This window comes from Tachysurus vachellii, chromosome 23 (genome assembly GCF_030014155.1).
Source record: "Tachysurus vachellii isolate PV-2020 chromosome 23, HZAU_Pvac_v1, whole genome shotgun sequence".
Classification (NCBI taxonomy): Eukaryota; Metazoa; Chordata; class Actinopteri; order Siluriformes; family Bagridae; genus Tachysurus; species Tachysurus vachellii.
The window spans coordinates 4,815,709-4,839,739 of record NC_083482.1 but is presented as its reverse complement, the minus strand read 5'-3'; the positions used below and the strand labels follow the sequence as shown (position 1 = coordinate 4,839,739).

The 24,031-nt window shown below is 40.2% G+C and overlaps 2 protein-coding genes across 2 annotated transcripts in view; one reads left to right on the top strand and one right to left on the bottom strand.

Moving 5' to 3' along the window:
• Positions 1–15,274, bottom strand: part of ptpn5 (protein tyrosine phosphatase non-receptor type 5) — a 551,551-nt gene extending 536,277 nt beyond the window's left edge. Inside the window, exon 1 of the mRNA XM_060859760.1 lies at positions 15,194–15,274. The gene's annotated coding sequence lies outside the window, so the exon portion shown is untranslated. The remainder of the gene's footprint in view (positions 1–15,193) is intronic.
• The window catches only part of LOC132839025 (interleukin-1 receptor accessory protein-like 1-B), a 331,182-nt gene that overhangs the window by 17,050 nt on the left and 290,101 nt on the right, over positions 1–24,031 (top strand). The window contains exon 2 of the mRNA XM_060859755.1: positions 6,959–7,059. Coding sequence (XP_060715738.1) covers positions 6,978–7,059 — 82 coding nt within the window. The 5' untranslated portion in view covers positions 6,959–6,977. The remainder of the gene's footprint in view (positions 1–6,958; positions 7,060–24,031) is intronic.

The following is a 24,031-nucleotide window of genomic DNA, read 5'->3' as shown; positions in this document are numbered from 1 at the left end:
GGCCCGGAATAAGGGTAATCCAGTTTCCAAGCAGCGCCGGGCGCACTGGGTAGTGGAGGCCATTAGCTCAGGCCTATGAGGTGCGTGGTCTTGCCTCGCCTCTCGACATCAGGGCTCACTCCACTAAGAGTATTGCCTCATCCAGTGCCTTGGCTAGGGGTGTTCCCTTTGGAGATGTTTGTGCTGTGGCAGGTTGGTCCTCTCCGCACACCTTTATCAGGTTGTATAACCTGGATTTGGACCCCTCTCCAGGGTCCCAGGTCCTGCAGGGCCTTTGATGGTTTGTTCCCAGTCTGCTTGTGCTCTCTCACGGCATCTGGCACAGTCATCGACCGGTGCGTGATGGCGTGGGTATTGGCATTTCCATAGCGTCAGCACTGACGCAGCGTCAAGTTCCCTCGAAAGGGAACTACACCAGGTTACGTATGTAACCCGGTTCCCTGAGAAGGGAACGAGATGCTGCGTCGCTGGCCACGCCCCGGGCATCCTCTCGCGCTTCCTTCAGACAAATAGAAGCTGGAGTAATGTGACGTAGATGCCCTTATATGGACTTACTGGCACGTAATCACTCCGTCACATGTCCTTCCCGAGCCATTAAATGGCGTGTGTGCACACAGATCTTCAGACACAACTTCCTTACAGAAGCATTCCCATAGCATCAGCACTGACGCAGCGTCTCGTTCCCTTCTCAGGGAACCGGGTTACATACGTAACCTTGTGTAGATTTCCATAGTGTCAATGATGCAGCTTCAAGTTCCCTTGAAAGGGAACTACACCAGTTTATGTATGTAACCCGGTTCCCCGAAAAGGTAATGAGATGCTGCATTGCTGGCCACACTCCGGGCATCCATTTGCGCTTCTTTCACACAAATAGAAGCTGGAGTAATGTGACAGACATTTTTTATGGTCTTGTTGGCACACTCTGCTTCATCACATGACCTCCTTAGCCAATAGATTGTCATGATTTCACACAGAGCTTCAGACACCGCTTCTTCAAGGTACGTTCACATAGCCGGGTTACATAAATATCTTAGTGTAGTTTTGCACCCAATAAACATTTAATGATTGATGATTTATTGCAATATATCTTACATATAACACATGAATAAATAAGATATTACTCTGTTGCAGTAAGAGAAGTGCTTCTGATCTCTGACTGCCATCACAGAGAAAATGAGGAGGAGCTTGTTCTCCAAAGGCCATTCAGGCTCTGAACGAGAACAGCCTAGGACTAGACGTGTATTATCCTATAGTGATAAATAATTCTTATTTATTTAAGTTATTCACCGTAAATACCACAACCGAATTTTGAACAGCACTGTATTGCACATACAACTGCACACATGGATCATCAGTTTTAAATGTTTTATCTTTGAGCAATAAGGTCCTCTTTTGTTTATGAACTCATTGCAAACATACTACTTGAGTTTATTTCCTAAGTCTTTCTGAGAATCCCTGAGAATTTTAATGACTATATCCAATTAAAGAACAAACAATTCCATCTGGCCATCAAAATATGCCAAATACATTAACTAACAGAACACTAGCCGGACCAAAACAAACCAAACTTGGTAAATGTGGACAGTGTTCTACAAAAGGTAAAAAGAAAGCCGTTTCGCACTCCCAAACCCAGGCTAGAAAAGTTTGCCCAGCAAATTCATAATTGCAGCAATTGTATAAGCAACCACAAAACTAAACAGGAAAGAAGATGTGCATATTGTCACCAATGTCATACAGTAGGTGTATCAAATGCTGCAAATCAACTAAGGTTCATCGCACAAGAAATCTAAAAAATTTACCCCAGAGACCTGAATAAGTTCCTAAGATGTCTACATCACCCCATGCACACAGTGGCAGTGCAAATGCCAAACGTCACAGTATTCTCAGTGCTAGATGCCAAGAGCTCTTTTTGGCTGATCTCACTGGACCACGGCTTCCCTACTGACATCGTTCAGCATGCCGTTTGGAAAATTCAGATTTCTTCAGATGCCCTTTAACTCAGCCAGCAAAGTGACTGATGGCATGCTATGTAAAAGATCTTTGCCAGCTATAGTGGATGACATCATTGTGGGTGGAAACAGCAAAGAGGAACATTATGCAAATCTAAGGAGTGTCAATTCCATCTAAGTGAGGTGAGCTATGTGGGTCACATTTTCACAAGTGAGGGTCTATGACCGGACTCAAAACAAAAGCAATCACGGAAATGCAGCCACCAGAAAATGTCACTGCATTGCAATGCTTCCTAATTACTTAGGAAAATTTATACCGAACCTCAGTGAGCTGTCTGCCCCCTGCATGAGCTGACCTGTAAAAACACAGAAAGGTTCTGGTTTAAACAGCATCAAGATGCTTTTAAAGATCTAAAGCTCAGGATTTCAAGCCTACCCACCCTGAAATACTACAACATCCAAAAACCTGTCACATTCACCTGTGATGCTTTCCAATTCAGCCTTGGAGTTGCTTCTCTTAAATAAGGTGCTCCAGTTGCATATGCTTCATGCACATTGACTAAAACTGAAGTGCATTATGCACAGAACTTCTTGTGGTGGTATTTGCATGCACCAAATTCACATTAAAACAGACCACCAGCCACTAGTCATTATCAACAACAAGCCCATCTACATGGCTCCAGCAAGACTGCAAGGCATGATGATAAGATTGGAGAAATACAACTTCACAATCACAAGGGAAACACATGTACCTTGTTGACACACTGTCACGTTCCACTCAACCTGTCAAAAAAAACTGTATGATGATCAAACTGATATTAAAGTCATGTCAGTCTGGCACATCTGAAAGACTGAAAGAGCTGCAAACTCGCACTGTGCAGGACCCAGTTGTTCAACACCTTTGCAGTATTATCAAGTCAGGATGTCCATCTAGCCAATCAAAGCTGCGTGTGGAAATTCATGAATATTTCCCTTTCAGGGATAAGCTCAAAGTTGATAATTCACAGAAACCATCCAGGTCTTGAGGCAACCAAGCATAGGGAACAGGACATTGTCTTCTGGCCTTCTGTTATGAAAGAAATAGAAGATAAAGTACAGTTGTGCTCTTTCTGTAACAGTCTGAAGCCCCACCAACAAAAAGAGCCCCTTCACTCATCTCCCATGGTCAACTGTGGCTACAGATATATTTGAGTGGAATGGTCAACACTATCTCATACTAGTTGACTTGTATTGGGGGTTGTTTTAAATTGATTTGCTTTGTGACCTGTCCTCCAGCACAGTGATATGGAAAGTCAAAAGGTATTTTTCTTTTCATGGGAGTCTGCACAGGGTCCTTTCATACAATGGCACCCAATTTACAAGTCAGCAGTTCAAAGAATTCGCTGCTGCTTGGGATCTCACTCACATTACAGGTAGCCCCAACCCAATCGGCTAGCTTAAAGGGCAGAGCAAAGTGCAAGGCAGCTAATGGAGAAATCTAGACTAGATGAATCGGATGCGTTTCAAAATTTGCTGAACCTTAGTAACATTCCATGCAACCAGATCCTGGGTTCTCCTGTTGGGAGATTAATGTCCAGGCAGACTCGAACAACTCAGCAAGCCTGTTCTTGTGCCAGCCTCAAGACATAACATCGCATTCATGGATTAACTCTCCAAGAAGCAGCACTGTCAAAAAACATACAATGATAAAAAGTCCATGATCGAATTGGACTTGTTAAACAACTCTGTGATGAACCAAGATCATATCTCAAGCAGTCAGAAGGAAAAGAATACAGACAAAAGTGGAAACATATCCTTCCTGTCTCAGAGTTCAAGCACAGTGAGATGCCACTTCCCGTTGTCCAGACCTCCTCTGCAGAGTCTAAACACAAACACCCCACTCCAAATGAAGCCAGAGGGCAATGCACCTCACAAGAAGCTAGGAAGAATCTGTTTACAGAACATCCAACAAAAACTCTTTCTAAAACTCCATATGTGACTAGAACTGGTTCCCTTTGCAAAACCAAATCCTAAATACATGGACTGTTAAAAAACAAGGAGGAAAACGTTTATCCATTGAGTAACAATGCCAAATGTGTAAAAGTTGTTTAATTGATGTTTAAAATGTGAGCTGTGAAGTGTAGACATTCTCACTCTTAGCTTAAGTACCCTTTAGACATAAAGGTAAAGATTTTATTAAGTTAGCTTACAATGTAAGAATCTTTTGTTAAGGAATAACTGTCACAGTTAAACAAAGGAGCATGTAGAACATAAGTGTTCTGTTTCTGTCTCTTTAAATTCTTAGTTCCTAGAAGCTTGTCTCCATGCATGCGCTAGACAGAACTTTCATCTAGGTTAACTAAAGAGAAATACCTGCATCTCAAAATAAATGTACATTTGTTAAGCTGTTCCCTGGTCTCATGGATTTTCATCTAACAACACTGTACATATGTATACCCTGCTTCTAAAATATAAGTGTGAATCATTACTAGACAAATTCTTAGAACAACAATAACATGGGATTAAGCACAATATGAAAAACCTTTCTGCATTGGTTCTCTCTGTCTACTGACTGGTAAATGGAACTCTGTGGAAGACTAAAAGTTCAGAAATAATAATCTTGGGTGAGAGATATCTAGACACTGCACAACTGGGCACAAGGCATTTGGTACTGCTCCAATTGGTGGGTAAATCTTTCCTCCCAACCATTATCAAATGAGGGATAATGTTCTTTTTCTGAAACATTCTGTTGGGATATATCATTGGTTCCAGCTGTTCTATACAAATTTAACTTGTCAGACTATTATTTTTGCTCATGCCATTCTATATAATTCCAGTAGTCAATCTAGAGATCTGAACAAATAAGAATTCATAATTGCATAATTGGAAAAAAAACAAAAACAAAAAAAAACATTTGTCCTACTCAACTTTATAATTTTGCGTATAATATTAAAACATATGCTGCAGCAAGCCACAAGAGGTCCTCATAGACAATTTTGGCTTGACTCCATATTACCTGTCTACTCCATTTTGATCCATTGTGTTTCCACAAAACCTCTGCTTCAGAGTATTATTTGTATAAATTTTAGCATTTGGTATATATTGTGTAATTTTAGTGGTATTTACAACACATGGATAGACAGAAGGTTAATGAAATAATCAAATTAATTTCCATTTATTGCATGTGTATCTATATGTTGTACAAAATGAGTAGAATAAAATAAAAAAAATTAAAAAAAAAAAAGTGAAAATAATAAAGTTTAATCTGGAGCATTGTGCCCTTTTTGGGGTCGCCACTGCAGATCATGCTATATTTGATTTTTGCATAAATTTTGACAGGTCAGCACTGGTACCCCTCAGTCACAGGGTTGGCTCCCTTCTTGGGAATTGAGCCTGGGATCCTGCAGCTAGTCCAGGAGGGCCAACATTTATTGAGTGATATTGAGTCACTCAAAAAAATTAAAAACTGGACCAACCTACCCACCTACACATTAGCAACAATTTGGGATACAATTGCAGCTGGTTAGAAAACCCTGACCTGACCCTTCTTCAGGAAAATGCAATCTTTTAATATTCAACTTATACTGTTGTCAATACAAATAATACAGATATCAAGAGCCCTTGACAAAAGGCAAAAAGTAAAAAGCATAAGAGTTAGCAAAAGAAAATATAATCTGGTACAGTTCTTTTTTTATTAGGACTTACTGTAGATAAATTTGTGTGGTCCTCACCAACCTCTTTAAATGAACAAATAACAACTAACAAAACATATTCAGAAGCATTGAGAAATTGGAAAAAAAAAAAAAAAAAACATGTACAACCTATTATTCTGTAACATGTAGATCCAGCCTTAGAAGCTGCTATGTCTGTAGGAGTTTAAAAACTTTAAAATCTTACCACAGCAGTTGATTTTGTCTTCTTTGTCAATTCAAAAGTTGATGCTGTTTTGCTTGGAATCAGCACCTGTTGCATGACACTACTGTAGCTAAAGCTGCTAGACACATGGACATTTGTTTCAAGAATCCACCCCTTCACCACCATGCATGACAGTTAGTATAAGGTCTTTGTGGAAATACACTTTGCTTGTTTTTTTGTCAAACATGACACTCATAGATTTATTGGTTGGTGTGAACTTTCTGGGAAGCTCATAACTGTTAAGACTGACAACTAGGAATGAATCAACACAAAAATACTAAAAAAAAAATCTTTTCTTTAAATGTACAATCATGTGAAAAAATTATAGCACCCCATGAAAACCTGTGTTTTTTTTAAATAGTTAAACATATGGGCATTTGATTTTCATTTTTAACAATATTGGGAAATTTGAGTGATACAACCAAACAAATGAAACTAAAGAAAAGTATTTTTTAATAATGATCTGTAAAATGTAATTTAAAAATTTCTTGTGAGGAAAAAGTAATTTATTTGTACTTAAAATTGATAAAATTACCTACAGGAGTATCAAATCACAATTTTTTCTCATGACTGTACATATGTTTATCTATATACAAGCCCTTATTTATTTGTGTTATTATTTTGAATTTTATTATCAAATATATAATAATATAATAATATTCCTCACAGTGCTCAGAACAATAGGAGATAAGAGCCACATGACATATTATATTGTACAATTATACAATTGTATTAAAATTATACAATAAGTATAAATAAGTATATCATACTGTATATAATATATGTATTATATTTTACTTATTATATCAATAGTAAGCCACCTGTGATAGGTTTTTTTTTTTTGTTGGGGTTTTGGGTGGGTTCTACTGTGTTTTAAAATAATAGATTTTGGTTTATATGTGTTATATGAATTCTGGAAAGGATATTTTATTAAAATACATACAAATTAGGGCTTGCAACATGGCTGAAATATGAACCAAGGATATATCGTCAGATTTAACATATTATTTTGTTTTAACCTTAGCAAAGTTTACTAGAATCTGTGTATAAAGCTTTGAAATTTTTATTGAGCTCTTTTGATTTCCACACTCAAATGTGTTTTCATGTATTTACAGGACATTGTCACAAGGGAAAATGAAAGGATCTATCCTTCTTCTGGTTCTCCTCTATGCTACATTAATTCGAAGCTTAAAGGTCGTATCTAAGAGAGGTTCAGGTAGGACTGCATTTATTGTCTTCAACTTGATGCCAATGGTTATGCCAATGTAGATGTCTAATACGTTTTGTCCTTGTTATTGATGGTATGGTACAAATATCTTTAAAATATATTTAAAAAAAAAAAAAATATATATATATATATATATATATATATATATATATATATATATATATATATATATATATATATATATACATACATAAATCCTCCACAAGCTAGGGGCAGGGGTATAAAAATATTCTAAATAATGTAATTTATGGGTCAGCATAAACCTATTCTAAATTTACGAGTGAGCATAAACCACAGATGCGTAAATATATATTGAACCTTTGACTTTGGCTATTGAATTTTGACTTTTTAATTTATATCTGTGATCAGCAAGCAGGAAGCATAGTGAACTGATTTATTAAGTATTATTTGTACTATCAGTTATTTGAAAAAATATTAACATGAACAGTTGTATCAGAGGTGCTGGTGAAGGAGTGTTGGAGATTAGCAGGTCAATTAGGAGGAGGCAATACGGAGCTGCTTTAAAAAATATGAAAAATGTATCATTGCTATATATATAAATTCTGTGCTCAAAATTTTGCATACTGAGGGAGAATTTGCAAGCTGTGTTGAAAAAAACTAATTGAAATATCAAAACTGATTTATTTTCTTTCTTATCAGACCGTCAGGCATAACAGAATGGCACAATCATCAAACAAAACATAACAAAATAGGAAATAAGGAAAGTTTGTTTAGAAGTTTGCATACCTTTAGTTCTTAATATCATGTATTTCCCCTTTCCCCTTCTGATGTAGCCATTGGGGGGTTAACCTTACCTTGTGCTTTTGATAATTCCACCACCATGCTTTATAGTGGGGATGGTGTACTTTTGACCGTAGGCCTTGTTGACTCCTCTCAAAACATAGTTAATGGTTGTGACTATAAAGTTCCTCACAGCTTGACCATGCAGGTCATTTTTGTTCAAGTACATAATTATTGTCCTCCTTGAAACAGCACCTGTATTTCTCTCAAAGTTGTTTGTGGGTTTTTTCTTTTCAACAATTCTTCTGGCGGTAGTGGGTGAAATCTTGAAATTGAAAACTACCTGACTGTGGCTTAGTATCAACAGAACCTCTTATTTTCCACATCTTTATCAGAGTTTGAACAGTACTGATTGGCATTTTCAAGTGTTGAGATATATTTTTATATTCTTTTCCTGCCTTATATACCAGCGTAATAATACTACATTATATACATTACATACTACATTATTATGCAGGTCAATTGGCAGTTCTTTTGTCTTCCCAATGGGGCAGAATCCAGCTACAGTAGTCAGGTCAGTGCATCACCTCATGAACTAAGAATCTCACTGACTATTTATGCACAGACACTAATTACAATTACAATGAGTCACAATTGTGGAAACTACTTTTTATTAGCCATTTAAACATCTGTGTGTCTAATGTAGCTAAACATTCAAGGATGTGATTTCAATTATCATTAAGTTAAGTTATCATTAAGTATCATTAAGGAGTCAAACCTTTCTGTTGACCCTGACGGGCTGATGGAAGCCCACTTTAAGCCCATGAAGTCATGCTCTGGTTGGTTGGTCCTCTTCACACACCTTCATTAGGTTCTATACCTTGGACCTGGATGCCACACCAGGGTCCGAAGTCCTGCAGGGCTATTGATGTTCTATTCACAGTCTGCTTGTGCTTTCTCACGGCCTCTGGCACAGTCATCGAACGGTGTGTGGCAGCATAGGTATTGACGTCCCCATAGCATCAGCACTGATGCAGCGTTGAGTTCCCTTGAAAGGGAACTACACCAGGTTATGTATGTAACCTGGTTCCCTGAGACATCCTCATAGCAAAGCCTGCTCTGGAGCCGTCAACAACTAAGACATCATATAAGACATCAACAACTACAACTGGTATCAGATCCCTTTTCTTTTAAAAAATTCTTGAACTCATTGGTTATAATCAACTGTCTGTCTAAACAAACTCTAAGATCCAAGCCAATCTGGCTTCAAAGTGAGACATTCCACAGAGACTGCCCTTTTGGCTGTCTCTGAGAAACTACATGCTGCTAGATCAGCCAATGAGCCATCTTTCCTCATGCTCATCAGCCTTACAGGAGCATTTGTAATAATTCATTTTCCTCACATATTGCTAATGTGAAACTCTCATGTCATTTTCTTCTCTATAACATCAGAAAGATTCGGTCATTTTTATCGACACATGCTGCTTAGGTGTTTGTTCAGTATTGTCATTTTGAGAATGGACTCCTGAAACTTACTGCTCACTCTGCAAATGATCTAAAATGCATGACCTGTTTTTAACCTGCCTAAGTTCTCACACACCACCCCATTGCTGTGCTCCCTCTAATATTTTCGCTGTATGCTTCAAGACACTGATGCTAGCCTAGAAAACCAAAAATGAACCAGCATCTTCTTACCTTAAAGCTCTTTTCACTCCTCGCACTGCACAGTGCTCCCTCCAGTGTACTAGCACTGCTTGACTGGTCCCATCATCTCTCAGGGCAGGAGGGAGGTATACAGAGTTTTAGGTTGATGGTATCTTAAATCTTTAACCTGTTTTACAGTCTAATACATGTATTAATAGTCTAGACAAGTCAAGTCAAGAAGCTTTTACCGTCATTTCAACCATATATAGTTGTTGAGGTACACAGTGAAATGAGACAACGTTTCGTTTAGTAAGTAGTCCTAGCCAAAGTGCAACTGTGTAACCTGGTAATGTACAAACTAGTGTTACTTTTGTCAGACGAGACGAGACGAAATATGTTCGTCAACAACCTTTTTTTTCATGACTAAGACGAGACGATGACAAGACTGCACCACTGTCCAAAAACGCTGACTAAGACTAAATCAACATGCATTATTGTTGACAAAAAAGACGAGACGAAAATGTTTTGTATAAAATAAAAACTAAGATAAAATCTCTCTTCATTTTCGTCTACAATTGTCTCTGCTTTTTCATCAGCTGTTATGCCTTTAAAATATTCAGAACGAGTTCGCGGCTTCGCGCTGTTGCTCAAGTTACAGGTCCGCGAAGCGGGTCCCGCTTATTATATTGCTACCTACCAAATAAATCAATAATTTGACTCAAAATGATTCAGGCTTTTTGTGTTAAATTATACTTCCTGTCGCTGCGCAGGCTCTTTAATTGTACATGAAAGCTTATGTCCCAATGACCGGTCTTTGCATTACGATTAAAAGCAGCATCAATAAAGTAAAAAATGTGATGTGCAGTCAAGTTCGAGTGTATGCACTGTTTAAATGAGTGTTCTCAACTTCTCACTGATACTTTTGTGATTCGCGGAGTTTTGACAAGTTTTATAGCCTTGATATTGTTTCTTATTCAAAAGTGGTGACAGAAAAAACTCATCACCCCCAACCTGAAACCTCTTCCCAAGCCCCTGTCACAATCACATCATAATCAAAATTAATAATTAGGCTTAAAAACAAATGTATATATAAGGGAATCAAGTTTAACAATTACATGTAGTATTGCTCCAAATATCATCAATAATGGTGTGTGCAATACTACCTACTATGTATACTGTATATATATATATATATATATATATATATATATATATATATATATATATATATATATATTCACACATACACACACACCTACAGTTAAGTTATTTATTTCCACTATAACACTTGTGTTCCTGATATTATTGCATTTAATGTGGCCTCGTTGTATTTATTCTTACAATAGATTCCAGATGTGGTCAAGCTACAATTTTTTGACTAAAACTAGACTAAAATTAAAAGACTTTTAGTCGACTAAAACTTGACTAAGATACCTTGAGTTTTCTTTTGACTAAAACTAGACTAAAATGACGAGACTTTTAGTTGACTAAAACTAAGACTAACAAAAAAGATATGTGAATGACTAAATATGACTAAAACTAACAAGGACATTTGGCACAAGACTAAGACTAAGACTAAATTAAAAATAGGTGACGAAGTTAACACCAGTACAAACAGTGCAGGACAAGTACTCAGTGCTCAGTACAGTTCCCTTCAGTTATTAAGGAGTCTGATGGCTTCTGCAAAGAAACTGTTACACAGTCTGGTCGTGAGGACCCGAATGCTTCGGTACCTTTTTGCTGTTGGCTTTGCGGATGCAGCGTGTGGTGTAAATATCCATGATAGAGGGAAGAGAGACTCCAATGATGTTCTCAGCTGTCCTCACTGTCCGCTGCAGTGTCTTGTGATCTGAGATGTTTTGTCTTGCGATCCAAGCAGTTCCCAACCCAGACAGTGATGCAGCTGCTCAGAATGCTCTCCATGGTCCCTCTGTAAAAAGTAGTTGAGTGTCCAGGTGAAGTTCTTCGCTAGATGAACACCAAGACATTTGGTGCTCTTGACAATCTCTACAGATGATCCGTCGATGTTCAGCAGAAAGTGGTCGCTCTGTGCTCTCCGGAAGTCCACAACCATCTCTTTGGTTTTATCAACATTTATGATACATTTATACTGACAGGAATGTAGGAGGGTGGATGTTCCAGGGTCCAAACATATCCAAGGTTGAATCTTAGGCATTGTTCTGGTTTAGGGCCCACAGCCTTTAGTCGCTATCAGAGATCAGACCCATCACAACAGTTTCATCAGTAAAACTGACAAACGTGATAGAGTTTTAAGTGGCCTGTCAGGAAGATGTACATCCACTGACACAGGGGTGAATTACGTCTCAAGTACTCCAACTTGTTGGTGAATTTGGAACTGATTATGATGCTAAATAGTGAGCAGTAGTCAACAAACAGCAATTTAACATAATTTCTATACATGGCATAATTAGTTTATTGATTGGAATGGTATTTGTAATGGTTCCAGGATGAGGTGTCCTGGAAGAGGTGATGTGATCTCTGCCAAGCCTTTCAATGCATCAACCAAGGATAGGTCTACTAGGTGATTTGTTGAGATAGGTGGGCTGGGGTTCATTTGTGCTAGAAAAGTTAAAAAACTGTTTAAAGTAATGGTTGTAATGCAGACCAATTTGATGCAGTATGCGGCGTATAGTCTGAGCACTGACAGGCTGACCCCCCACCCCTTCAACCTCTGCAGCAATGCTGGCAGCATTCATACGTCTATTTCCCAAACACGACCTCTGGTTATGACACTGACCACGTGCATTCAACTTCTTTGGTTGACCATGGCAAGGCCTGTTCTGAGTGGAACCTGTCCTGTTATACCTCTGTATGGTCTTGGCCACCATGCTGAAGCTCAGTTTCAGGGTCTTGACAATCTTCTTATACTGTACTGTAGCCTGCGTCATCTTTTTGTAGAGCAACATATATTTTCTTTTCCATGAGGTGCTATGTTGAACTTCCAGTGACCAGTATGAGAGAGTGAGAGTGATGACACCAATTCCCCATTCACACCTGAGACCTTGTAACACTAACCAGTCACATGACACCGTGGAGAGAAAATGTTTAATTGGTAAAAGGAACTCAGCAGGTAGGTTGTTATCATTGAGGACGACATTCATCCTGACCAAATCTCCAACTCAAACTTGCAAGAAACCTCCACCAGGCAACAGTGAAGCATGGTGGAGGTTCCTTGCATGATTGAGTTGGATATTTGGTCCCTGGTTTCTGCCAGTTCTTTGCTGATGGCACTGATGGACATTTCATATGTTGAAGGAAAGTAGGCATGATGTGACTTTGATCTGCTGCATTAAGTCTCCTTGGCTGACCACAGCATCTATGGTCCTCAGCATTGGCTGTTTCTTTGTGATTTTTCAAAATAGCTTGAACAGCACATTTTGAAACCTTGAAACAGTTTTGAAATGTGTGCCTGGGAGAGACCTTACTGATACAGTATAACTACCTTGTATCTTGTTGCTGCTCAGTCTTGTCATGGTGTATGAGCTGTGACATGAAAAAGTGTATGACTTAAACACCTTTAAACCGGGAAGTGTTTGAATTTAAAGCAAGTGGGAACAGCTGCTTGGGCAAGAGACAGCCCTGCCCTGAGTACACGTCCAGGGATGTTGTCTGGTCCAGCGGCTTTGTGTACGCTGATCCGGCTCAGTGCGTTGCAGACATCTGTGGAGGAGAGTATTATTGGAGGGTGGTCAGCTGAGGGTTTGAGCTTGGTGGCAGTTTCTCCGTTGTCTCTCTCAAAACGAGCATAAAAGTCATTAAGCTCATTCAAGAAGAGGACATCAGTGGCAGCGGGGTTGGGGTGGGGGGATTTGTAATCACTGATGGCCTGGATGCCTTGCCACATGCATCGAGGGTCAGAGTTGGAGAAATGCTCCTCTATCTTTTGCTTGTAGCAGTGCTTGGCCTCTTTGATGCCCCTCCTCAGGTTAGCGCTGGATGTGCTGTAGGCCTGTGCGTCACCTGATCTGAAGGCAGTAGTGCGTGCCTTCAACAGGAGGCGCACCTCCTTGTTCATCCATGGCTTCTGATTTGGATATGTGATGATCTGTTTCTGAGTAGTAACACTGTCTATGGTGGTATTGATGTAATCCAGTACAGAGGAGGTGTAACAGTAAATGTCTGTTGATGTGAAATCTGCATCTGCGGGCCAGACCTTGATGGTTCTCACTGATGGCTTCACTCGCTTGATGAGGGGTGCATATTTATATAAGCCCCAGCCATGTTTGTGTATACATGACTAAGTTTTTGTCCCCTCTGGTGTGACTGGAAACATGCTGGTGAAATTTGGGGATAATAGTGACATACAGTCTTGGTCTGAAGCTAAAAACAAGTCATTTGTAGTTTCTGTTCTATGATGGGGCCTGAAACCTGACTGAAACTCTTCAAAGATATAGTTCTCCTGTAAGAAGGGGCACAGTTGAACAGACACAACCTTTTCTAGTATTTTAGACATAAACGGAAAATGTGATATAGGTCTGTAATTTGATAGTTCATTAGGATCTAAATTAGGTTTCTTAATGAGTGGCTTAATAACTGCCAACTTGAAAGATTTAGGGACGTAACCTAAAGATAGAAAGGAGTTAATAATATTAAGAAAAGGCTCACCAGCTTTATATAACACTTCTTTCAGTAATATAGTTGGAATGGGGTCTAGTGAACAAGATGTAGATGTTGAACAAGAAGTGAATATAATGTCTATGCTGTTAGTCATTACATCTAGATCGTTTGTGTTTATGGGTACAGTAAGAAGTAAGAAGACAGATCAAGCAGGTTATTTGTGAATCTGTCTTTAGTGGTCGGAATAATAGTTCTACCGAGTCGATAACGTGGTGAGACACAGTTAGTCTGTTCTATAGGTAGTGTGTACATTATGAGGTAATGGTCTGTGATGTCATCACTTTGAGGTATGATATCTATATCAGTGACATCTATTCCGTGTGATATTATTAAATCTAGTGTGTGATTAAGACGATGTGTTGATCTAGTAATGTTTTGTTTAAGCCCAAATGAGTTGAGTAGGTCCATGAATGTGAGTCCTAAAGCATCATTTGTATCGTCAACGTGAATGTTAAAGTCTCCTACAATTACTGCTTTATCAAAGTTAACCAATAGGTCCGAAAGAAAATCTGCAAACTCTCTAAGAAAATCAGTGTAGGGCCCTGGGGGTCTATACACGGTTGTTATAGCAAAAGACATCATGGATTTTTTTCGTGTGCATGTGCAAGAGTGCAGCATTAAGAACAAGCACTTCAAAAGAACTAAATCTATACTGTGTTCTCTGGGTAACAGTAAGGAAATCACTAAAGATAGTGGCAACACCACCTCCATGACCAGTCTGACGAGGCTCATGCTTATACAGTAGATATATCCTGATGGTGTAGACTCATTTAGACCGATGTATTCATTTGGTTTAATGCAGGTTTCAGTAAGGCAGAGTGCAGTAAGGCTATTTTCTGAGATGATTTCATTTACAATAAGTGCTTTGGGTGCAAGTGATCTAATGTTCAGAAGCCCAAACTTTAGGAACTGTTTTTTTTCTGTATTTTTCTGGTCTAATTACAGTAAGATTATTTCGAGAACTTCTCATGCATTTACTTTTTGATCTCACTACTCGGGGAACGGACACAGTTTCTATAGGATGAGCTATGTGTGAATTTGTACCAATGTGACGAGGTGAAGGATGGCTATTAAAATTTAGATTTAAATCATAGTTTACCAGTCAGAAGGTGTGCAGCGCTCTGGAGATGTGGTCCGAGAGGATCTCCGCTCCAACTCTGCTGGGGTGCAGGCCATCAGCACGGAACAGCCTAGGACACTCCCAGAAACCATTCCAGTTATCAATAAAGTGGTTCCGGGTGGGGATCTCGAAGACCGGTGGCGGAGGGGGGGTCCTCGACCGGGGGCCGGTTTGCATCTTCCGCTGCTGCACCCAGGGTCTGCACCCAGGGTACCCTGGCGTCGGAGTGAACAGCACCTGGGCAGGCAGCTTCCTGGGTGCGCTGGGCCTGGACAGAGAAACCGGGCTAACAGGCTAGTGATGTTAGTGATGCTAACCAGCTAGAAGCGGACGCTCAGGAAAACAAATAAAATGTTAGCGATATCAAAAAGTTTTCCGAGCAATTGTTCTACTCTTAAGATGCTATTGCCAGTGTGTTCGCCCTTTGTAAAAAGTAAGAAGTTAAAGTATAAACTCAGGATAACTCAAAAATTAATTAAAATACTTAGCCAAGCAAACAAATGCAACCAGCACACGGAAAATAATTCAAACACAGGAAGTGACTAAACAGGAAACAGCCAAGTATGTTTGTGTATGTGACAAATAAAATTTGATTTCATTTGAAGTGTCCCTTGACTGAGAATATATCTGCTCAATATTCGGTTGATGGCTTCCTCCTTTCTGTCCAAATCATACAACTCAGTCAAGGCATGGACTCCTTGGAGATTATGCAGTAAAGTTACACATGCAGGCTGCCTAGAGAGGATGGACTGTGGCCATGTTTTGGGAAGGCCTCAGTCTTACTCTACTTGCTGAACTCACCTGGAAGGATGAAAACTACATGCTAAACAAATACATCACGCATCAGGAACAGACTGCCACAATCTCAGCCACTGCTGGATCTTCCTTCTGACGAGGCTCCGGAGGCCATTCAGATTGGACAGTCTCCAGACAAGTGTCAGCATCACCTCTGCCTCCAGCTCTGTTTCTTCTGCAGATGTGCGGGACAACGCTGTGCAGCCTGCCCCAAAATAACTTCCTTACTGTCATCTTAGCCTACAAATACCTGCACTTATTCACTATGGTGATTCTGTCTGTCATGTCTCAGCCCAACTTCCGGTCATTCAATGACCCGTTCCCCTGAGAATTACAGAGGTGGACAGTCAACCCATCGGGGACAGCTTCATCACCCATCAACACCACCAATCCACAAATTGGATTTTGTGTGCATACACAATAATACATTGAGGTCTTCAGAGCCTGTTGCAGATACCATTAGGTCCTCATTTGGATTGAAAGAAATTGCAGAGAGAGCTTCTGAATCCAGACGGGGGGCCTCAGAGTTGGAGGAGAAAGGGAAACACCTATCTTGTACTCTGATTCTACAAACTCAATATTCAAGCCTCATAATCAGAGCTGCTGCACAACTATGCAGATGTCTGATGGCAGCCACTAGGTTCAAAACAAAGCCAGGTGGTAAAAGAGCTTCTTCAAATTGAAGTACTTGCAGTGCAGGCAGCCAGCCCCCTTGAGAGCTGACCCACTCTTGAACACATAACATGCATGTCGTCCTCCATTAGAAAGTAAAGGCACAGCTGCCCACGTCTTTTAAACCTTTTAAATTTTTTTAGGCCATGGAAATACAATTTCTTGCACAAAATAGACAGAGAGATGAACAATAAATGAACAGTTCACACAGACAGACAAATGGCTAACAAACAGGGGATCTCAGAAACCATGCCCTTTATTGATGTGTGCTGCTACATTACCTGACCTCTGTCAGCAAAAAGAATCGGTGTGTGCTCACAGGTACCTCAGACTACTACTCTTACGAATATGTCCCCATAGCCCCCTTAACACAGTGTTGATTTCTCATGAAAGAATGAAACTGATTTATAATATGTGAATTGTATGTTTCCACTATGCCCAGTGTCAGACTTTTGTATCACAATGCATCATGTATCGTTATAATGATTTAGTGGTTATATTATTCTTACTTCTTCACAATAGACATATTTCAGGAAGGAAATGAGAGGAGGTAAGAGGTTGGATTTTTCATGATTTATTAAATAATATTGCAAAACTTTACAGGCATCTACACCTCAGTTGCAATAGTAAACCCACAGTTTTTGAGAATAGATAGTAGTTTTATATTTAGGCTGTAAATTGACTTTAAGGTGTGTTTATTTTTTAGTGACTTTAATTCAACCTTTCTAAATACAGGATGAGGAATAAAGTCCAACCCATGGATTCTCTGAAAAATAAATCTGATTAAGATTATTCTTATATAAAGATAAAGAGTGAGGGAACACAAAGCTTTAGGGAACACAAAGCACTTTTAAGCAAGGCTATTGTATAAATGAGTCTAACCTACAGCAGTGTCCACTTCATTCCTATATGAATATCTCAACTACTGAGCTGCTAGAAACTTTTTTTAAGAACAAAGAACACATGGCAGAAAAACACTGGTTGAACTCATGACAAGGCAAAATATAGGTCATATTTATATTAGATGATATCTAGGTCAGTGATAAAAATGGTCAAATGACATGAAACCATTTCTTAATTAGGGCCTCCACAATGATATTAAAACAGTAAACAGTAAATTGAATATGCATTGGGTAAATGCAGGATGCATTTTTGTAGTATACAGCACTTTAATCTGAACTGAAGCACATATGGTACATTTGGATTTCAGGCAGCTCAGCAACCCCTGGTTCCCTTTCAAGGAAACTCAATGCAGCATCATTTCTTGATGCTACATGGCACCTGCCTGAATGTGAGGGTAGTGTTTCTAGCATAGAAACACTTTCACTGACAACTGTAGTGCTACCATGTGTAGGCCCACTTGAAAAACACTATGGTGGTCACTGTTCAGTTGGGCTGCAGAAGGTATTATTCACTCTGAGGGCAATTCACTTTGCAGTGTATGCAAATCTGTGTACAGACTTCAATTCAGGGGCTGAGGCATGGGAGATGGGGGTACTAAGCACAGGTGGTGGACATCATATGAGAGAGGTTTGGCAAAGCAGATGTGGTTTTGTTTCTTCCTGAGAAGTTGACCCACTGTCCCCTCTGGTTTTCCTCACACCTCCAGCTCCTCTGGGGCTGGATGCCATGGTATAGCCATAGATGATGCCTTGTATTTATTCCTTTCCCCTCCCTTTTTCTGCTCCTATGATTTCTAGCCATTGTGTGCCAGGACAGAGACCACCTCTCTCATATTCTTCTCTGGCTCTCAACGAAGGCGGTCGCATTTTCTCTCCCTCTCCTCCCCTCTACTTTCCCTGCTTTGCTTCTTTCGTCTCGTCTACTGTCTTATACTTTGAGAGACTCTCTCCGCACTGCTCTCCAAACTAAAATATCATGGATTTGATAAACTGGTCTCTCAATGCAATTGACACCATCTTCTCGACGAGAAGCTTGGGTTCGGGGGAACCTGACTGCCCTGCCGGAACGTTTGCAGCTGGCTATACGATGGACGCGTGGGAGAGGTGGCGGGTCGTGTGTCTGGCGGCTCTTTCTGTGGAGGACATTGAAGATATCTACCTATTCGGAACCATGATAACAGGAGTTCTGCTGATTGGATTAGGCATTGCCCTGGTTTATCGAGAGAATCAGAAAACGGTAACAGCTGTTCAAAATCTCCCAAAGCTGTCCGTCATGATCGATGCAGTGGGCAGAGCGGTCAGCACTGAGGCTGGGACTAATAACCGCATTATGGGTAACATCACGATGAAGCTCACTGCTTTGGATACTGTTTTGGTTAACATCATGGAGAAGCTTTGGAAAGAAAATCGGATCGATATGGAGACCAGAATGGACTAAGAGTGTAGTCGTGTAAATTGGAATGCGTCTACTCGCCCCAAGACTAAACAATCCCAATCTTATCTGCTTTCGGCTCCTCTCAACCAGCACTGGCCTCGGCCAAGGCCGCTGTTGGAACAACAATTCCCCCGGCAGAGCACTGCAGCGAGACGCTCTTGCGTTCCTTCCCCCACTTCTACAGACACCTGCTGATTGTTGACTCTCTTTGGGACTAATCAAGGTTGTCTCCATGGCAATTTGCTGTGTATCGCTATGACAATCTTGCGGACTGAGGCACACCAAGATTTGATGCCGGGAGCAACGACTCTCCAGGCCTACACTTACATACATACACACACACACACACATACATATATAAAGATATGCACTCACCCCCCACCCCCCATCCCACGCCTTCGCCGCTTTGTACCGCCAGTCTGACAAGCGGGTCTGTGACCAGCGCCGAAAGGCCGCAGGACCTGATGGCTGCTTGCCTGTGCTGGATTACCTCCACCCCCCACTCCCCTCCCCTGTTGCAAGTCATGTGTTTATGGCGTACTGTTTATGTGCTTATGTTGCTGAGGTGTTTTTTTCTTGTTCCCACACTGTACTCCCCACCGGAGGATAGTCTGGGGGTTGTTGTTTTTTTTTCTCCTCCCTTCCCTCATGTTATGCTGTATCTCTTCTCAATCCCCTGTCTTCCTGTCCTGTCCTCCCCTTGTATTGTATGTATTGTATGTATGGGCAGGTTGATGGCTAATTTCGCTGGTACCTGTGACCAGTGACAATAAAGGCTACTACTACTACTACTACCTATTATTGGCGGCTCCACATTGCCCTACCCATATTGGGTTCTTGGACCTAATGTCCCTCCTTGACAGCTCTACTTGGGAGATTCCTGTCCAGAGGGACCTCCTGTCTCAGGAACATGGGGCCATCATACACCTCCAGCCATGAATTTGCAACTTTTGGGTCTGGATACAAGGCCTCCCTCCCGATCAGGACTCGGATATATATATGTAAATATATTCTCATTATTTTTTAACACATCTATAGTTATGCGGTGGCACAGAGTTAGACCCTTTGACTCCACACAGAAACAGCAGCGCGTGCGGCATGACATCACTTTGTTGCAGAGACGCTATTGGTTAAAAGTAGAACACGGAAGCAGCTTGAAGCGGAATGCACGAGTATGTCTGTGGTCTGGAGGTATTATAAAGTTGATGACAACAACATTGCCATAGCAAACTGTGAGATATGTAAACTTGGGATTTCAGGTCCGTGAGTACCACATCAGCAGAAACTAAAGTGCAGACCTACCTCTCAGAAAAAAACACCCCTAAGAAAAGCGACCCACTTCAGTACTGGAAAGAACATGCTAATCAGTTTCCTTCTATGGCTGCTGTTGCAACCCAGTATTTCAGTGCGTATAGGAGTGCAGTTCCTAAAAGCACATTACTGGCTTTGCAAACACTGTGGCACTTTTATTTTTTTTATTTGTTTACATGCCTGCCGGGTATTTTAAGTTGAGGTGCTATTTGTTTTTATATTAGACTTTTTTATATTTACTGTTGCACTAAAGTCCAAAAGTGAAGAATTTATGTTATTTATTACTTGATTGTTCAAGCTACCTCACAGAAGTGCCTTGTTTGTTAACAGATGTTGTTGAATGTTAAAATAAGGTGAATTAAATAAAAATAAGGAACATCCTGGATCTGTTTATTCACTCTTCGTTATTCTTTTTTAATGTATTATAGAAGTATCAGATAGGGACTCGGTATCGGCAGATACTCAAAATCAAATGACTCGGACTCGGATTTGGGGGTAAAAAAACCCGATCGGGACATCCCTAATTCTCAGGCATTTTGTAATGTATTCAAATAAATGTATTAAGAATATGCTGGGCCAAATAAATTGATTAAGGAGTCATCAGTGAGCAATCTGATGCTAGCCAACACTGAACTACTTTATCAAGAAATAGTTTCCTTGGAGCACAAATAAACAGGCACAAACAGAGGATGGCTTTGCCAGAGGAGTTTTAGGGTTTTGACTGTGAATGTGCTTTAACTTCACAGAACAAAAGGCTAGTCTTTGACAAGTCTGTAACCTAGTGAATCAGAGTTAATGCATTATGATAGAAACTTAAAAGCACTTTTGTACGTCGCTTTGAATAAGGGTGTTACGTTCCATATTATTAATTGTTTCCGGGAATGGTATTTTGTTTTTGTTTTCTTCCCTTTGTTTGTTCTGTGTCTTTAATTTTTGTTTTAGCAGGGCAATGCGACTACCTGCACAGTCAATATGTCTGCCAATCACCGTGACGGCAATGCGCGGATCCACCAATGAGGGCGCCCTACTGTTGATTTAAAGGCGCACCTGTTCAGGAGGCGGGAGCTCTCTGGCATGCCACAATTGTTTTAGTGGTTGTTTGGTCGTTGACTCGCGTGCTTGTTTTGTTTCTAGTAAGTGTATTGTATTTAGGCCGTCTTGGACGCAGAGGATTTTTCTTTTTGTTTAATGGATGGGTTATCGTGATGGTTGAGTTAGATTAGTTTTGTTTCCTGTTTAGTAAGTTTGGTTATGTTTTGTTTCTTTCTTTGATTTGGCACGGTCTTGTTCTTTTCTCTTGTCCCCGTTCTTTTGTGAGTTATTTTTGGGTTTTGTTGTTGACTGTATATAGTTTGTAAATTTATGTACACAATATGGTTTGAGGTAATTGGTAATGGTTCACCAAAATAAAAGACATCAAGGTTGACTTTATGGTTTCCAGTTATTTTTCCAGTACACGTTCAATGTTTTAATGTTGCACCCTTGTTCCCTAGACAACTAAAAAAAGGGTTTGTAACAAAGGGCATCTGCCAAATGCTGTAAATGTAAATTATTTAAAAGTGCAATAAATGATTTTTTGACAGGCAAGTGAGTATTTAAATATGTGTGTGGTAAATTAGTTTATTTTATTTTTTTTATTTATTTTTTAATTTAGCAATTTAGTCTTTGTATTATTACATTTGTTGCCTCGGTCATTTGTTACTCATACAAGTCATAACTATTGTGATGTATCAACTCGAAAGAATACACAAGAGGTAGTCTGGCTCATTTCTCAAATAACTTTTTACTGAACTCTCTCGAACCAAAAGCGCCCCGTACGGCGTCACCAAACCCAATCACATTTACCCTCCCTTTTAAACTAAGGTACACTCAGCTTAACCCGGAAACTGCACGTAGCAAAACACAACACAATTATTATTGTTTCTACTAACAACATAATTCTGATGCACAGGGTTGAACAGAAGTGTCCATCTCGGAGCAATCAGTCTCTTTAACAAGTTCATCCTCTACAAACCTGGGTCTCAACTATCACCATGTCTCCTGAAAGTGACATCAGCATCTCGTCCCTGGACCTTGTAAGACACTGGCCCAGTTTGCTTTACTATCACACCTGGAACCCATTTGTTCCCTCCTCCTGTGGTGTTACGAAGATAAATGGTCACTGTTCGTAGGAAGCAGTATCTACAAAAGTTCTATCATGGCCAACGAGCAGTGGAGAGGTCTTTTTCTGAAAAAGACCTCTCCACTGCTCGTTGGCCATGATAGAACTTTTGTAGATACTGCTTCCTACGAACAGTGACCGTGACATCTGGATGAACAAAATCCAGACGAGTGCGCACATGGCGGTTTAGGAAAAGATCCGCTGGTGATTGACCTGTAGTGCAGTTTGGGGTTGTGCGATACTGCATCAGGAAATGCGAGATCTTATCTTCCAAGTCCATTGTCAAATGTGCAAGTTTCTTCATTCCGTTTTTAAATGTCTGCGTATACCTTTCTGCCAGACTGTTGGTGGCAGGATGACCGGGAGCACTCGTTGAATGGAGAATACCATTTTGCTGCATGAAGTTTTTGAACTCCACAGACGTAAATTGTGTTCCATTGTCTGTAACAATGTGCTCAGGCAGTCCGTATGCTGCAACCTCCTTAGTCTTGTGATGGTCACTTGTGAGGTGAGGCTGGCATTTTAAACACCTCCAACCACTTTGAATACGCATCCACAAGTATCATGAATGTGTGTCCCTGGAAAGGACCAGCAAAGTCTATGTGTAGTCTTTTCCAGCTTTGACCCGGAAATTCCCATGGGTGTAATGGAACTTGACGTGGTGTTTTTTGTTCCATCTGACTCACATGCTCTACTAACTTGTTCCAAATCTGCATCTACTTAGGCCACCACACATATTTGCGAGTGAGAGCTTTCATCCTTACTATCCCTGGATGACCCACATGTTACATTTACATTTACATTTACATTTACAGCATTTGGCAGACGCCCTTATCCAGAGCGACGTACATAAGTGCTTAAATCTCTAGCATTGAATACATTAATGCTGGCTCACCAAGTTACATAGTTAAGATACCATGAGTTTAAAATATTTGTTCAAATTTACAATGAAAAAGTGTCAAAGGTTTTTTTTTTCTTTACGCGTTACGCATGCCACCTGATCGGCAGTCAGTGGAGCTTGTTCAAAATGTTCGGTTATTAAAGCATGAATATTCTCTGACAAAGCCTCTGTGCCTATATCCGTCGTGTCAGGTAAGGGAACCCGTGAAATTCCATCCGCATTACTGTGTTTCTCAGAAGGACAGTATTCAATAGAGATGAGCCGGATACTCGGCTGAAACAAGTATCCGGTACGGATAAAGCACTTCTGCCGAGTACAAGTATTATACGAGTAATACGAGTCAATATCTGTGCTCGGATTGAATGAAAATCATCATTGGGGAGCTGATTGTGTCAGCGTTCTGTGATAGGCTAGTCACAGCGCCCCTCCCCTACACACATACAGATGTATTGTGTTGCTGTGTCTCGCTCTGCTCATTCACAGTCACACACAGAACAGCTCTCTGTCTCTCCCTCAGTCACTCGGGTTCGCGGGACTTTTCCGTTAATGTTTAGGGTTTCTTCAGCTTTTTACTTTGGGTTGTAACGTTAATAATACGTACTTACTAACCAGTAGAGTTCTGGTAAACGTGGATTCGTTC